The sequence below is a fragment of the Callorhinus ursinus genome, unplaced genomic scaffold, assembly GCF_003265705.2.
Source record: "Callorhinus ursinus isolate GAN/ISIS: 27379988/994484 unplaced genomic scaffold, GSC_fseal_2.0 scaffold1, whole genome shotgun sequence".
In the NCBI taxonomy this organism is placed as follows: domain Eukaryota; kingdom Metazoa; phylum Chordata; class Mammalia; order Carnivora; family Otariidae; genus Callorhinus; species Callorhinus ursinus.
In genome coordinates this window covers 58,978,110-58,994,838 of record NW_027397063.1, presented here as the reverse complement: position 1 = coordinate 58,994,838, position 16,729 = coordinate 58,978,110, and the positions used below count along the sequence as shown (strand labels likewise).

The window sequence follows — 16,729 nt, the reverse complement described above, 5'->3', positions numbered from 1 at the left end:
TCACCCAGGGGAGGCTGCTGATTCCATCTTGCAGTGCGGAGCTTCTGTAAACTATTTATTTGGGAAAAAAGCGCTCCCTGGCTTATCAAGTCTGGCATCTGCTGATTTGGGCCAGGAGTCAAGTAGACCCTGATACCCGCCTTGAGGTCCTGGCTGCATCCTTGTGCCCGGCCCCCGCCCGCCCCCCACCTCCGATGCGCCACCTCAGCCTTTTCCCACTTTCTGGGAAGTAGACCCCAACCTGAGAAGTTGCTTGTAGTATGAATCCCTCTCCCGTTTCATTATTCTTTCCTCCTCCGTGCTATGGATGAACTGTTGGCACACTAAGATGTGAAGGGGGTAATTGTCCTTTGGCTTCCGTGTCCCCACCGTGCGGCCCGTCACGGAGCACTGCCACCCCACACCGCCTGCAGGCGGACGGATCACCTCTGCAGGTATGGCTGTGACGCTGACTAGACTGGAACTTTCCGTGTCATTCTGTTTTCCCTTTGAAAACATTTGCCCTTTGCCAGAACCCAGACATCTCTCATCTTCCTTCCACGGTTTTTCAGGAGTCACGGGTGGTGGCTCTCTGATGAGATACGACTGTCCCTAAATTACCCACGGCCCGGACTCAGCAGACTCGCAGCCGGGCGGCTCTGTCAGCCACGGTGGCTTTCTCTGTTCCATTTGTTCTCCCATGTCCCCCAGACAGCGTGAACTTACTTGCTCAAATGTCCATAGTTTACCCTTTTTGAAGAGAGAACTGTGAAGAAAGTGTCGACTGAGTTAGTTGCAATGAGCCAACTCAGTGGTCTTAGCTGTCTGGCAGGCGGCAGCTGCCTGGGTCCTTCCTGTGGAAGGTGCTGGGAAACTCGCTCCCGAGGGCTCTGATGGCCCTTGCGTCCTGGGTCTGTTTGATCTGACATGGCGAGGCCCGGCTCACCCTCTGGCCTCAACGTGAGGCTAACCGGGTGCCCGGGTCTGTTCCCGCTGTCTCTGCACTGCTTTGCCCAAAGGCTCCTCCCTCAAGCACTTCTTTTCTTCTGGGGCCGGGCTGAATGAACACCTGCACACGTCACCCCTCCCTTCTCTCGGCATCTGAGCTGACCTGGGCACCAGAGCTGTTCGTCTTAGAAAAAACCATGCTGAATCCCTCCTTGCCATCACATGGGGTCCACAGACTCTGGGAATCTCAGATTGGAAATGGCTGGAGCAGTGAAGCAGCCCAGACACCCACCTGAGGTAGGAATCTTTTTATGATAACTGTGCGAGGAGGGTCCAGCCTCTGCTTGATTACCTCCAGGGATGGTGAGCTCACTCACATCTCCTGAGTACAGCCTCTTCTCTTTTTGGGCACCTCTGACTGTTCCATCAGCTTCCCTATGGCTTCTGCCCTATCATCCAGTGAAGCAGCCCAGGCCTACTATTTCTTCTTCTTCTTCTTCTTCTTTTTAAGATTCTACTTATTTCTTTTGAGAGAGAGCATGAGCAGAGGGAGAGGGAGAAGCAGACTCCCTGCTGAGTGGGGAGCCCCACTTAGGACTTGATCCCAGGACTCTGGGATCATGACCTGAGCCGGAGGCAGACGCTTAACTGACTGTGCCCCCCAGGTCTACTTCTGACAGTGCCAGCATTTTTGCTACCACCACCCAGATGGGTAGCAGGGGGTGGCTCCCCCCTTCCCCCACATCTGGCCTGGACCCCCCTGTCTTCAGTGTGGCTCATTAGCACTTCCTTGCTTGGAAGCCCAGCCTCCTCTTCTTCATTCTGAGGCTTGGGAGTAGTAGGTAGGCACAGAAGGAGGACTTGGCACTGTAGTTCTCGGCGTGTGTGTGTGTGTGTGTGCACACGCACGCATGTGTGCACAGGTACATGCATGTGTGTACTTCAATCTCCTTCCTCCTCCTGACTGCTGGCTCCCTCTTAGCTGCCTCCCATGGACTTCTGGGACCCGGTTCTCTGAGCTCCTGGGAACTATGAGCAGAGCTGCATCTAGACTCCGTATGCTCTGTGCAGTCACTAGAAACCTCTTCTCCCTCCATGCAGCCTGAATGTCCTCACCAACACCCCCCCCTGCCCCGTGCTGACTCTCCTTTCCACCACTGCAGCCTGACTGCTGTCCCCGGTTTCTGAAATAGGGTCTTACTACACAGCAGTACCTCTGACCTCTTCGGTATCTCCTGTGCTGTGAGGATTGTAGAACCCCCACGCTCAGCTTCCACCAGCATGCTCCGGGTCATATTCTATTAGTGGGAGGGGGTGTTGTGGCCAGACACATGTTCCTTTGGGGATAGAGAATTCTTCATTCCAGGAGGCATATCTCAGTTCCTCCCATGGCTTCTGAGTCCGTCAGTCTAGGGTCTGGATCTCAGCTCTGCCTCTTTGAGCTGTGTTTCCTAAGCCTCTGAGGTGGCTTTTATTACATCCACCTTGCAGATGATGACGATGAGGCTCAGAGGTTAGGCAGCGTTCCCGAAGCCTTGAGGCTAGGAAGTAGTATAGCTGAGACTTAAACCCCAGTGGTTCTTGACTTCCGAGCCCATAATCCTTCTTTTCAAAGACACTGCCTTTGTTAATATGTCCATTGAACCCCTGGGAGAGCAGTGGCGTGGAGCTTGGTCAGCTTCTGCCTGCCTTGGTTGGCCTCTGAATTTTTCATGTCTCTAAAAAAAATTTTTATGTAGTAGGAGCTACTGCTTTTTCACATTGTTTCTTGTCAAAAAGACAGTTTTAAGATTTTTTTCCCATCAGATTTCTTTTTTTTAAGATTTTATTTACTTATTAGAGAGAGAGGGAGAGAGAGAGCACAAGTGGGGGAGGCAGAGGGAGAGGGAGAAGCAGACTCCCCACTGAGGGCAGAGCCTGACGTGGGGCTTGATCCCAGGACCCTGAGATCATGACCTGAGCCGAAGGCAGACGCTTAACTGACTGAGCCACCCAGGTGCCCTCTCCCTCCCATCAGGTTTCATCACTTTTTTTTCATCTGTGCAATCCCCTGACCCCATATCACAGACAGGGAACCAGAGCCCCAGGCTGGTCATTGATTTGCCTGGAGGCTTTCAGAGAGGCCAGGATCAAAACTGTCCTTCACTCCAGTCATGATTTATTAATTATGTCCCCACTCCTGTTTTTCATATTGAATTGATTTGAATTAATCAGACTGGGAATGTACTGGTTGGGAATTCTTAAAAAATCAATTCTTTTTCTGAGCTGTAATTGTGAGTGAGCAGCATTGAACAATTGGTTTGCATGGGCACAATTATCCTGCTGCGAAAAATGGTCTCCAGGATTGCTGCAGCTGTGGTGCGTCCCTGTGAGAGATGTGCCCCCGGTGAAGAGTTTCACCATCCACACTGGGGTTAGTGAAGATGGGATTTAGGGCAAACACACAGATGAACTTTTTGATTACAGGTGATGAGATACTCTATAAACTGTTACTGGAGCAGGATCTCAAATCTTCTGGAGACTTCAAAACAGCAACTCTTGGGTTCCTGCCTGAGGTTTTAAAGTCAAGAGCAGGTCTTTTTAAAGGGTGACAAAAGGGATGGCTGGCTGGCTCAGTCGGTTAAGCATCTGCCTTTGACTCAGGTCATGGTACCAGGGTCTTGGGATCAAGCCCCGCATTGGGCTCCTTGCTCAGCAGGGAGCCTGCTTCTCCCTCTGCCTCCTATTCTCCCTGCTTGTGTTCACTCTCTCTCTCTCTGACAAATAAATAAATAAAATCTTTAAAAATAAATAAAAAGGGTGACAAGAGAAATCGGCTTGTAGCAAGCCAATGCATTAATTTGAAAATAGAGCTAACCTATGGCCCAGCAATTGCACTGCTAGGTATTTATCCAAAGGATACAAATGTAGTGATCCGAAGGGGCACATGCACCCCAATATTTATCGCAGCAATGTCCACAATAGGCCAACTGTGGAAAGAGCCCAGATGTCCATCGACTAATGAATGGATAAAGAAAATGTGGTACATATACACAATGGAATATTACTCAGCCATCAAAAAGAATGAAATCTTGCCATTTGCAATGACATAGATGAAACTAGAGGGTATAATGCTAAGTGAAATAGAGAAAGACAAATACCATATGATTTTACTCATTTAAGAAACAAAAGAGATGAACATAAGGGAAGAGAAGGAAAAATAAAATAAGATGAAAATTGGGAGGGAGGCAAACCGTAAGAGACGCTGAACTCTAGGAAACAAACAGGGTTGCTGGAGGGGAGGGGTTTGGGGGTAAGGGATAATTGGGTGATGGGCATTAAGGAGGGCACTTGATGGAATGACACCAGATGTTATATGCAACTGATGAATCACTAAATTCTACCTCTGAAACTAATAAAAATAAATTAATTAAAATTTTATATATATACCCTCACCCCCCCTCCCCCCCCGCCCCCCCAATCAATCATTCTTTAGAACTACAGTCTGGATTGAATTTAAAAAATAGCCTGCAGTTCTGCTCCTGACCTCTAGGTGGCCCCTGTGAAGCCCCAGGTCCCACCATCACCAGGAAGCCAGTGCGCATAGCCTGTCCCCCAGCCACCTTCCTTTAGCATCTACTAATCACCTTTGCCCGAATTTTACTGGTGTGTGCAAAATGATAAAAGAAACCCTTCAACTGATGGATAGCATGATCAGAACTGAAACGATTTAAGTAACATGGGTTAAGCGGGTAGGATGGAATGGCAAAACTTTAGGCAGACACAAATTAGGAACCATCTGTCATACCTTTTCAGAGCAAGCTCCTCAGGCTAGTGCCAGAACACTTTCCCCAGCTGTGAAACAGAAAAATTCCTTTAATAGGAAACAAGGACTTTCATTCCTGTTGGCAACAGAGCTCTTTAAAAAATTGCAAATATTAACTAAATTTTCTGTTGAATTTCACAGCTTATAATAGCACTTTAAAATGCATCATTTCTTTGAATCTTCATAGCCACCTTGGGAGAGAGATATCCCCCAGGTATGGAGAAGAAAACTGCGCTCAGAGCCCTTGATAGCTTCCCCAGGGTCACACAGCTAGTAAGAGCTTGAGCAGGGTTTTCTAGTAAGTGCTTTATTGAGATACAATTCACATAGAGAAGAGTCACCTTTATAAATGTGGATGAAGTTGTAATGTGGATGAAGTTGTAAGAGTTTTAGTAGATTCACGCAGTTATGCAACTATTAGCACCAATTCCAGCACACTGTCCTCACCCTGAAAAGGAACCCCAGACCTCTTAGCCGTCACTATTTCTTCCCTGCTCCCCACAGCTCCTGGCAGCCTCAAACTCCGCTTTCTATATGAATTTGCCTGAAATCATACAATATGTGGCCTTTTGAGATTGTTTTCTTTCACTTAGCATAGTACTTTCAGGGTTCAGCCATGTTGTACCATGTGACAACATCTCATTCCATTTTATGGCCAAATGATGTTCCATTGTGTGGATATAACCCACTTTGTTTATTCATTTATCAGTTGATGGACACTGGAGTAGTTTCCAGTCTCAGGCTATTATGAATAGTACTGCTATGAACTTTTGTATACAAGCTTTTATGTGCACTTAGGTTTTCAGTATTCTTGGGTAACTACCTAGGAGTATAGTTGTTGGGTCATCTGGTAACTGTGTTTATCATTTTGAGGAACCACCAACCTGTTTTCCAGAGCAGCTGCACTACTTTGCATTCCCACCAGCAATGTAAGAGGGTTCTGATTTCTCTACATCCTCACCAACCCTTGTTATTATCTGACTTTTGATTATAGCCATCCTAGGGAGTGTGAAGGGGTATCTCATGTTTTTGAATTGCATTTCCCTGCCGACTAATGCCAAACACCCTTTCATGTGCTTATTGGCCATTTATATAGATTCTTTGGAGAAATCCCTATTCAAATCATTGTCCCATTTTTAAATTGGGTTATTTGTCTTATTGTCGAGCTGTAAGAGCTATTTGTATATGGTAAACCTTATCTGTGGTTTCACTTTCTGTGGTTTTAGTTCCTGTGGTCAGCTGCGGTCTGGAAGCAGATAATCCTCCTTCTGACATATTGTCAGAAGGTCAGTAGGAGCCTAACGCTACGTCCCAGTGCTGATGTCATTCCCCTCACTACATCCCATCATGTAGGCACTTTATCTCACATCACCAGCAGAAGGGTGAATCTTGTAAGTTATTTTGAGAGAGAAAGAGAGAGAGAGACCACATTCATATAACTTCTATTACACTATATTGTTATAATTGCCCTATTTTATTATTAGTTATTGTTATTAATCTCTTACTGTACCGAATTTATAAATTAAACTTTATCATAAGTGTGTATGTATAGGAGAAAGTATAGGACAGTCTGCAATTTTAGGCATCCAGTGGGGGGGTCTTAGAATAAGACAGATAAGAGGAGACTACTATATTCTGGTTATAAGACCCTTATTAGATATATAGTTTGCAACAATTTTCTCCCATTCTCTGGGTTTCATTTTCCTTTTTAAATGTATGTAATACAGAATTTTCCATTGTAGCCTTTTTTAAGTGTGCAGTTCAGTGGCATGAAATGCATTCACATTGTTGTGCAAAGGTCACCATCATCCACCTCCAGACCTTCATCTTCCCAAACTGAAACTTTAGACCCATTAAACAGTAATTTCCCATTCTGCCTTCACCCCTGGAAACCACCATTCCACTTTCTGTCTCTTTGAATTTGACTGATCTAGGTATCTCATAAAAGTGGAGTCCTATATTGGGGCGCCTGCGTGGCACAGTCGGTTACGTGTCCGACTCTTGGTTTCAGCTCAGGTCGTGATCTCAGGGTCGAGGGATCCAGCCCCGCATTGGGCTCTATGCTCAGTGCGGAGTCTGCTTGAGATTCTCTCCCTCTCCCCCTTGCGCTCAATGTCTCTCTCTCAAATAAATAAATAAATCTTTTTTTTAAAAGGGGAATCCTATAGTACTTATCCTTTTGTGACTGTCTTCTTTCACTCAGCATACTGTCTTCAAGGTGTTATCCATATTGTAGCAGGTGTCAGCATTTCATTCTTTGAGGCAGAATAATACTCCATTGGATGTATATTCCCCATTTTGTTTATCCATTCATCCATAGATGGACACTTGGGTCTTCCACCTTTTGGCCCTTGTGAATAATACTGCTATGAATATGAGTCTGCAAATAGGTGTACAAGCCTCTGCTTTCTGTTCTTTGGGTGTATATTCAGAAGTGGAATTGCTGGATTATATGGTAATTCTGCTTTTAATTTTTTCAAGGAGCCTCCATACTATTTTCCACATCAGCTGCATCATTTTTGTGCCCACCAGCAATGCATACAGGTTCCAACTTTTCTATATCCTCTCCTTTTTTTTTTACTTTCTTAGTGGTGGTATTTGAAGCACAAAATTTTTTAAATTTTGATGACATCCAACTAATCTTTTTTTAAACCTTTTTTTTTTTTTTTGCCTGTGCTTTTGGTGTTCTAAGAAACCATTGCTCAACCCAAAGTCACAAAGATTGGCTTGCATATTTTCTTCTGCAAGTTTTGTAGTTTTAGCTCTTACATTTATGTCTCTGATCCATTTCAAGTTAATTTTTGTATATGACATGAAGTAGGGGCCCAACCTCATTCTTTTGCATGTGGATATCCAGGTGCCTCAGCAACGTCTTTGCGCATTGAATTATCTCGGCAACCTTGTCAAAATCAATTGATCAGAAATGTAAGGGATTATTTCTGGATTCACTCTGTTCAATTGAGTAGAATATCCTAGTCTCTGTGTCTATTAAGCAGGGTTTTCATTAAAGCTTATGCTCTCCAAATCACACTTAGCTCTCCTTCTAACATATAAGTGGGTTTAATCTGAGTGTCTTCTTTCTTACTCCAAAAGGAAGTGTTTTATTCAGAATAATGCCACAGACTTGATGATACATGAACACAGGTTGGGGGGCGCCCCTGCTGGAGTCCAAGGTCTTCACTGGCCTGCATATAGCGTGAGGTTGGCAGGCCTCTACCACTGCTGCGGTGTGTCCTTCTGTGTGGTCCTCTCTTTCCCTCTGCTGAATAGGGGGTGGCCTTGTTGGAAGGCTGGAAGGGGATTTGGGTAGAAAAGATATACCGCTTCCCAGCATGCCCACCCAGCTCAAAGCCCAACACCAAGGGGTGAGCAGGGCACTTACTTGATGGCAAGAACAGTGAAGGGTCTGAGATTTGGTTTCACCCTACTTGCAAGCTAGTAAGTGAGCCTTACTATGTCATGGATGCTGGCAGGAGACATGAGACTCCTGGGTGAGAGACAAAGGATGCTATGACTCTTAGCACAGCAAGCAGCAGGTACATCAGCGTATTAAGTGTTGACTTCCCAAAGCCCCGCGGGGCAGATGTGATGGGCCCACGTGGATGCTTTGCATATAGTGAATGGGGGTCACAGCTGGGGAACAGGAGACCAGGTCCCCATATGTGCCAGCAGGAAACACTATAGCGCACAATGGGAACGAGCAGGCACCTAGGGATCACGTGGTGTCCTTTTGCCTGTTTATTGTGTGTGTGACCATCCTGTCACTATCAGAGGAGGGCTAAGCCTTGTAGTCTGGTGTACGCAGCCGGAATGTGCACAGATGCTCAGGGCCCCGACAGTCCTACAGATGGGGAGCCTTCAGAGAAGGGATGTGACTTGCTGAGGGCCACACAGGAAAAGCCATGTCTAGAACTTTCCAGGCTCCCGGTCCAGTGCTTTTTCCACCACCCTCCTCTGCCCTCTGGGTTTCCAAAGGACACCTGGCATTTGTGCAGCAGACCAGCCTCACCGGGAGGCATCGACGTTGCGGGGGTGGCAGGGGAAGCCCAAGTCCACGCCTTTGTTTCTCTGTGTCTGCCAACATCTTTCTAAATCTAGGCTGCTTTGGAGATGAGGAGGGCATGGTGGACAAAGCCAACCATGTCAGATATGGTGGAGCGGGTCATTTAATTGCCAGAACTGCAGTGGGTCTTTGAGTGGAGGTGCAGTTTGTCTAGTGGAAGGCAATGCTGGAAGGGGTAGGTGAGGAAACAGATCAGTGAGAGTCCTGTAATACAGGTTCACTGAACTCACTTGTCCAGGGCCCCACCCTCCTGCTCACACGCTACTCTGCCCTTTCTCTCAAGCCTGTCCCCTCCCTCCAGACCTCAGGTCTCCTCCGAAACCTCAGACCCACGGCTCCCTACTGCCAAGAAGCCTTCTGACCCTCCTGGGAAAGTTCTGGGCCCCTCCATTAGGCTTCCCCACCTGCCATCTCCTGCCCGCCCCCGTTGTAATCCTGACCAGCTCAGCACTCACACGTCAGATTCATGTGTTTTTCTCCACTCCGTTGGGGTTAAGAGAGGCTCTTTCCTCCCATCATGCCTCTCTTACCTGTAAGCTCCCCAGGTGGATGGGCCTGCTGTGGATTCTGTGCTGTTGTTGCTGGAGGCAGGGGTGCATGGTGTGAGCCTGGAGTCTTGCACCCTGGGAGGGTGTTCAGGGAGGCCCCTGGGGTGAGGCTGGCCAGAGGCAAGGGGGGGCGGGTCCAACCAGCTCCCCTATGGCAGCTTGCAGAGCCCCCACTGAATTCTGTTCTCTCTCTCTCTCTCTCTTCTCCCCCTACCCCCCATCCCTCGGGGCAGCTCTTCCCAGCCCCCCTGCAGACCCTCTCCAGGAAGATTGTGCGGTCCAAGATGAATAGCACTCTGGTCGGAGTGTTCACCATCACCCTAGTGTTCCTGTCGGCTTTCGTCAACATGGTAGGTGGCTCCACCTCCCAGAACCTTCCCAGACTCTGGAGTTCTCCCTCCCCAGGACTTCTTATTAGGGCTTCACCTCAGGTCTCTGGAATCAGATTTGATTTCTAAAGCCTCTCACACAGACTTTTAGTTCTCTGCTCTCAAGGCTACAGACCCAGACTCCGAGAAGTCCCCAAGGGAAGTTTGCGAGCCTCACCCCCACCACCCCTGCCCTGAGGCAGCTGGGCGGACCTCAACAGCTCCTCAGCCTCCGCCAGGCTCCTCTCCTGTCCCCGCTCTGTGGCTAGGGGCATCCTAGCCCGGGGTCGGGGGGTGGGGGGGACGAGCACCCACTGCCCTGCGGAGATGGGCTGCCCTGGCCTGGCCCCGGCGGCTGACCCTGCCCTCCCCTGCCCCCAGTTCATGTGTAACTCCAAGGACCTGTTCGGCTGCCTGGCAGATGAGCACAACATCAGCACCGGCCAGGTCAACGCGTGCCACGTGGTGGAGTCAGCCGCCAACTACAGCCTGGGGGATGAGCGGGGCTTCTGCAGCAGTCCGTGGCCCAACTGCAACTTCCCTGAGGTGCTGGCAGGGGGAGGGGCAGGGGGGTTCCGGGCTCAAACAGACACCCTCCCACTGCACTGCCCCTCTGCCTTCGGCTGCTCTGAGGGGGTCCGGGGCTCTCAAGCTCACAGCCGTCCCAGAGACCTCCTTTCCCGTCTCTCACCCCATGTGTTGGACACCAGTGAACGAGGCCAGCCTTCTCGTAGAACAGTACAACAGCAGGGCTGTCATTTATATAGTGTGCCAGGCACTGTGTTGAGGACTTGACACGGCTTCCCTCATTCAGTCCTCATAGCAACCCCATGACACAGACACAATGAATATCTTTTTTATACAGGTGACCCTGAGTCACAGAGACGGTAAGTAACTTGCCCAGAGTCACACAGCTAGTAAGGGATAGAGCCAGAACTTTCACCCAGGTCATCTGGCTGTAGAATGCTTCGTCTCAGCCTGAGGGCAGAGCTGTTCCTGGACCCTCAGCTTTGGCAGCAGGCCTGCCTCAGGAGAAACGGCCCGAGCTCCTCTGCTGTGGGCCAGAGAGCAGGGAGGGAAGAAAGGAACCCTTTCTGCCATCAAGGTCACCCATTCAAAGTGTACAATTCTGTAGTTTTTAGTGTATTCACAGATGTGTGCCGCCATCAGCAGCATCATCTAATTAGAACATTTTCATCGCCCCCCCCTGAAGGAAATCTACCCCTAGGTTACTGGGTTTAAGAACCAGTGCCGAGAATCCTTAGAGAGCAGCATGCATTAAGCGCCTATGGTATGCGAGGTGCTTCATTCACCTTTTTCTTGGGGAGCAGCTTTTGAGTGAGCAGCCGGGCCAGTCCGGGGCATCTACTCCATGCACGGGGCGATCTCCCACACCCCAGCTGCCTGCAGGGCCCACACACAACCTGTGAGTTGTTACCCTTTTCTGAGGAAGGTCCAAGCTTTCACCCAATTCCGAAAGGGCCCATGATTCACAGAAAGGTCCAGAACTGCAGTGAGGGCCCCCTGGGCTGTCATGGTGCTGGCCTCCCTTCCCCACCCCTGGGAAGGAGCCTGATCCCTCTCCCCTGTACAGATGGGGCAAGGGGAACTCAGCGGGGGGCAGGACTTCGCCAACGTTCACCTGGTCAGGTGCTTTCCCCCACCCCCGCCCGCCCCTGGGCCCAGGCCAAGCCCTGCCCCTCCTCCCCTGCGGCCCTGCTCCCCAGACGCCAAGGCCCGACTCCTGCTTCTGTTCCCTCACGCAGCTGCCTGAGCCCACAGGAGCCGTGGCTTGAGGGCTGTCTGCTGAAAAGCAGAAGCTGTGTTTGATCTTGTGCTTGCCCCTTGGTGGTTGCTTCATGGAAGAAGCTGAGGAATGGGGGAAGAGAGTGGGGGGTGGGGGTGGCGGCAGGTTTTTCTAGCTCCTCATTTGTGGGAGATGGCTGGTCCCTGCCTCCAGCCCTCACCAGTCCTACCAGTTTCACTCACACTGATCCCAGGCCTTGCTGACTACAGAGCTCTTGGGCTCCCCCTGCCCCACAGGTGTTCTGATTCAGCAACCCCTCACAGACCCCGAGGCCCTTCGGGGACCCCTGCTTTAAGCCTCGACCTCCTGGTTGTCTGGCTCGGCATCTGAATGGGAATCCAGGCTGGCCCTGGGGGCGCCCTGCCCCTCTCTCAAGGACAGGATTATGATCCTTGGGGCTGGATTATCTGGGTGGGCCCTCCCTGCTCCTTCCTCTGCCCGTGTTCCAGGTAAGTGGCTTGAGGCTGGTCCCTCCCGTTTCCAGTCACCAGGGGCCCTCCGCAGCCCCTCTCTGGATTGCAAAGGGTTGGGGCCTGGGGAGGCAAAAGGTTCAACCTGGAATCATCCTCCACTGCCATTTGGCCTCCAGCCCATGGCAGAGGAAGCCAGTAGTGAGGCCCAATGCTTGACTCAGAAGAAATGATGCTAAATTTAAAAGAAAGAACAGTGGTTGGCTCCATAGCTCAGGGGTTAGAGCACTGGTCTTGTAAAAGAAAGAACAAGGGACAGCTGGGTGGCTCCGTCGGTTAAGTGTCTGCCTTTGGCTCAGGTCATGATCCCAGGGTCCTGGGATTGAGGCCCGCATCGGGCTCCCTGCTCAGCAGAGAGTCTTCCTCTCCCTCTCCATCTGCCTGTCTCCCCCACTCATGCTCTCTCTCGCTCGCTCTCAAATAAATAAATACAGTCTTTTAAAAAAATAAAAACAAAATAATGATACATGTCTAGGATTAGCATCAGGGGATGGCAGCAGAAAGGAGCCTCTGAGATCTCTGGTTCAGCTCCCCTGTTGTCTGAGAAAGAAACTGAGCCTCGGAGACCAGAAGGGACTTCCTAAACTAAATCATATAGGGCCACAGTCCCTTGTCTGAAGGCTTCCAGGTCAAATGTATTTTGAATTTTGGAATTTCTCAGAGTTTAAAAGGGTGTTTCACACCCCCAGTGTAGTTTGGGCAGCACCTGATCATAACATACAGTAATATTTCTGCAGCAAAATGTATGCAGAGTCACAAGAAGCAGGATAAAGATGCTAATTAGCAGCATACAGTTGGGGCGGTTTTTGCCACCAAATAAGGTCAGCTCAGGTGTTGCCGCCCTATCAGTCATGAAACACTTCGGTTTTCAGAACTTTGGATTTAAAGTTACAGACCCGGGGCTGGGGCGCCTGGGCTCCCCACAGTTCCTGAGGGCACCAGGCCCAAGCCACCAGGTACTTTCATGTCATGGAACTGTAGCCCTGAGCCCATGACATAGGAGCTTTGGCAGATGGGGAAACTGGGGCTTTGAAGGGTTGAATAAATGGCCCAAGTCCCACAACCAGTCCATAGTAAATCAGGGGTGAAACTCAGGTCTGCCCGAGCCTGGAGCCCTGCTCTAACCATGGGGCTGTACTGCCAACACCGGCCAGACAGCCTGGAGCCCCATCTCCTGGTTCCTACTGGGGCCCTTCACTTTCCCTCTCAAGTTTGCCTCAGCAGAAACACTGGCAGAGCGGGCTTTGCCTGCGGCCAGCTCCGACTTGGGGGGATGCTGGAGGGTGGGCCGGGGGACGGTGGGGCCGGGCCGCTGAGGCTCGCCAACCTCTCTCCACAGTACTTCACCTACAGCGTGCTGCTCAGCCTGCTGGCCTGCTCCGTGTTCCTGCAGATCAGCTGCATTGGGAAGCTGGTGCTCATGCTGGCCATTGAGCTCACATATGTGCTCATCGTCGAGGTGCCCCGTGTCACGCTCTTTGACAATGCTGACCTGCTGGTCACTGCCAACGCCATGTAGGTGGCACCGCCCCCATCCCCCACTGGGTCTGGGGCATTGCGGAGAGGCCGGAAGAGTGGGTGGCTGGGAGCCTGGGCCGCAGGGGGCTTGCGAGGAGAGTGTTCTGTTGCTCCCCAGCTGGCCCCCTGGGTAAAGCACCACAGTGTCTTGTTTCCCTCTCTCCCTCCCCCAGTATGGGGGGGGTGGCCTCGGGGTGACTAGGTCCTGCTATCCTGCTTCCAGTTTGCTATTCAGTCCTGCCCTCGGGCCTCAGTGAATTGTTCCGCATTTGTTCAGGGCAGCCTCTGATGAGCTGTTTTCACTTAACTCCATCTGCCTGTGGCACCTCAGGCCCAGAGAGGGGTCAAGATTCAACAGAGCTGAATAGCAAGGTCTGTGGAAGCAGAAAAACAGCCTTTGTTCTTCTTGAGCTCTGTGTCCTGCCTCGAGCTAGGACATACATTATCCCTTTTCATCCTCATAGCAACCCAGCGAAGTAGGCAGGGCTGCCACGGATGGTTGGGTAGTTTGTGCACTGCTCAAAGGCTCCTAGTTATGATGGTGAGCCATTAGGTCCCACATCTAGGTAGCAGGCTTGGGAGTTGTACCTCAAGCTGTCTAGCTCCCAGTAAAATGGGAATAATATCCATAGTAGTAAAATGTTCATAAAGTGCCTGATGTCAATACCCTTCTCTTCCCATCACCCCACTACACACACACACACACACACACACACACACACACACACCAGGAAGTGCAAAAACTGTGACAGGTCTGTGTCCCCTGAGAAAATGCAGCAAACTGTATTTTCTCCAAGTTATGGGAAGGGATCCATTCATCCTTCTATCCATTCATCCAAAGATATTTATTGAGGGCCTCCCATGTTCTAGGCACTGAGCCAGTGGCAGAACAGTCATGGATAAAACAGGCCATAACTCCGGTGTCAGAAATGTCACCTTCTGGTGAAGAGAGTGTCACCTGAGCAAAGGAAGGGGTAATGAAGGATCTGCGATTCAAGGCTGGCCTTCCCGGCGGCTGCGTGGTGCTGTGGGCAGCCAGCCGGGACGGCCGGCAGCACCAGGAGGGGGGCAGCCCGCAATCCTTTGAGGACCAGGAGAGCGAGGAGTCCCGGGCCTTTCTACTCCGCCAGCAGGGCAGGAGCGGGGAGCTTTGCCTCCTCTTCCTTACGTGCCCCTTCCCCGACCCCCAGCGTCTCCTCTCCTCCCGCCGGAGCCGCAGTAGAGAACGGAGGTCATTACTGATTTGGGAGACCCTGGCTTGGCCCTAGGGCAGCACTGTCCAGTAGAGAAATAATGCAAGCCACGTATGTCATTTAAAATTTTCTAGTAGCTGTATTAAAAAGGCAAAACATGCAATTTTAATCTTTGTACTTAACCAATATATTCAAAATATCATTTTACTATGTAGTCAATATAAAATTATTAATGAAACATATTACATTTTTCCCCCACACTAATTCTTCAAAACCTAGTATCTATCTTACACTTCCGGGACATTTTAACTTGCACTAGCCACATGTGAAGGCTCAGGAGCCCCACGTGGCTGTGGCAACCACACCGGACAGCACAGGTGTAGTGTTTCTCCTCTTCTGGATGCAGCAAAGGGCTGGGGTGGGAGGTGGGCTGGCTTCTGCCCAGGTGGATGTGCTGGGGGCCCCCAGGGTCCCAGGTAAGGGCTGGTGATTTGTGGTCATGGTGACCAGACGCCAGTTGGGGCTGGGCTTTCTGCAAGCCTCCCATCCTGAAAATATCCTTGGAGCCCGAGGAGTGCTGGGGGTGGGGGATGAAGAAGCAACAGTAGCGGGGTGCTAGTAGTGGGCGTGGGGTGGCAGGGCTAGGAGTGGGGGGCACGGCAGTGTGAGGGGGGGCAGAGCAGGGTAGGGGAGTGCAGCGGGCATGGAGACTGCCCTTGCAGAAGAGCAGCCCCAAACAGCCCTCCCCACTTCCTGTTCACAGAGACTTCAACAACAACGGGACCTCCCAGTGGTGAGTGGATACTCTCTAAGTTCGATACAACCCCTCCCTGCCCTTGGCATGGCGCAGCGAGAGGCCAGCCGCCCCGGGCCCAGCAGAGAAAGCAGTGGTGCCTGGCGGGGAGGGGGCCTTGGCGGCAAGGTGGGCAGTGAAGGAGGAGGCTGGAGGGGGCCAGGAAGCCCTTTCCTCACTGGGTACCAAGGGGTCCTCACTGGGTAGATGCCCTTTTCTTGTATGATTCCCACCACCCCAAGATGACCTACAGGCTCGGTAGCTGGGTCATCAGGACCCGCAGGCCATTCCACAGGCCTCATCTAAAACATGTGGCCTCAAGCTCTTCCCCAGGGGCATGTGTGAGATCCCAGGCACAAGAGAACGGGAACTGGTGACCTCACCCCCCCTGCCCCCGCTGAGGAAGAAAGGAGCCAAGGCAAGGCCTGTGGGGTTTGTAGCGTAAGCCCTGCACTGGGCTGCTGCTGGGCAGGGAGTCTGCAGAGTTCACAGTTTGGGCTCTTTGCTGGGACAGGGAGCAGGGTTTGGGATAGCTGCTTGGTTTTGTGTGGGGTTTTTTTTTTTTTTTTTTTGAGACAGCATGCGCACATGTGTGCATGTGGGAGGGGAGGGACAGGGGGAGTGGGGGGAGAGAGTCTGAAGCAGATGCCACACCCAGCCCGGAGCCTGACGTGGGGCTCGATCGCACGACCCTGAGATCGTGACCTGAGCCGAAATCAAGAGTCAGCCGTTTAACCGACTGAGCCACCCAGGCGCCCCAGGATAGCTGCTTTTATTAAGAGTATTTATTAATAATGTTATTAGGAATGTAATTAGCCATTACTAGCTACCAGTTTTGGAGGTCCTACTGTTTGTCAGATGCTATACAAGGAATTTTATATACAGTATCTTTAATTCTTAAAATGTGGGTGTCGTTATCCCATTTTACAGATTAGGAAACTAAGGTTCAGAGAGGTTAAGAGACTTAAGCCCAGAGCCGGTCAGTATGGCCTGCCTGACTCCCTTGTTACTGTGCCTACGGCCCCTGTCTTGTCCACTGGGAGAGACCTGGGATGTACATGCTGCCTTTTACAAGCGCCTCATTGATCCTCTGATGTGACCAGAGACGGGGAAGAGAGGGGCATCAGGAGAGGAGCCATGACTGCTGAGCTGCTGGGGAGCAGGGGCTGCGATGGGGCTGCCAACCAAGGAGGCTTCCTGGAGGAGGCCGTACCTCAGGCAAAACTTGAGCAGGAGG

The 16,729-nt window shown here is 50.9% G+C and overlaps 1 protein-coding gene across 4 annotated transcripts in view; it reads left to right on the top strand.

Moving 5' to 3' along the window:
* ADCY5 (adenylate cyclase 5) overlaps positions 1-16,729 on the top strand; it is a 152,887-nt gene that overhangs the window by 125,350 nt on the left and 10,808 nt on the right. For all 4 annotated transcript variants that reach the window (XR_012378767.1, XR_012378766.1, XM_025868966.2 and 1 more), the window contains exons 13-16: positions 9,577-9,693; positions 10,093-10,257; positions 13,328-13,503; positions 15,463-15,492. Coding sequence is in view for 2 of the 4 variants with exons in the window: in XM_025868966.2 (XP_025724751.1) it covers positions 9,577-9,693; positions 10,093-10,257; positions 13,328-13,503; positions 15,463-15,492 (488 nt within the window). In the remaining 2 variants the exon portion in view is untranslated. The remainder of the gene's footprint in view (positions 1-9,576; positions 9,694-10,092; positions 10,258-13,327; positions 13,504-15,462; positions 15,493-16,729) is intronic.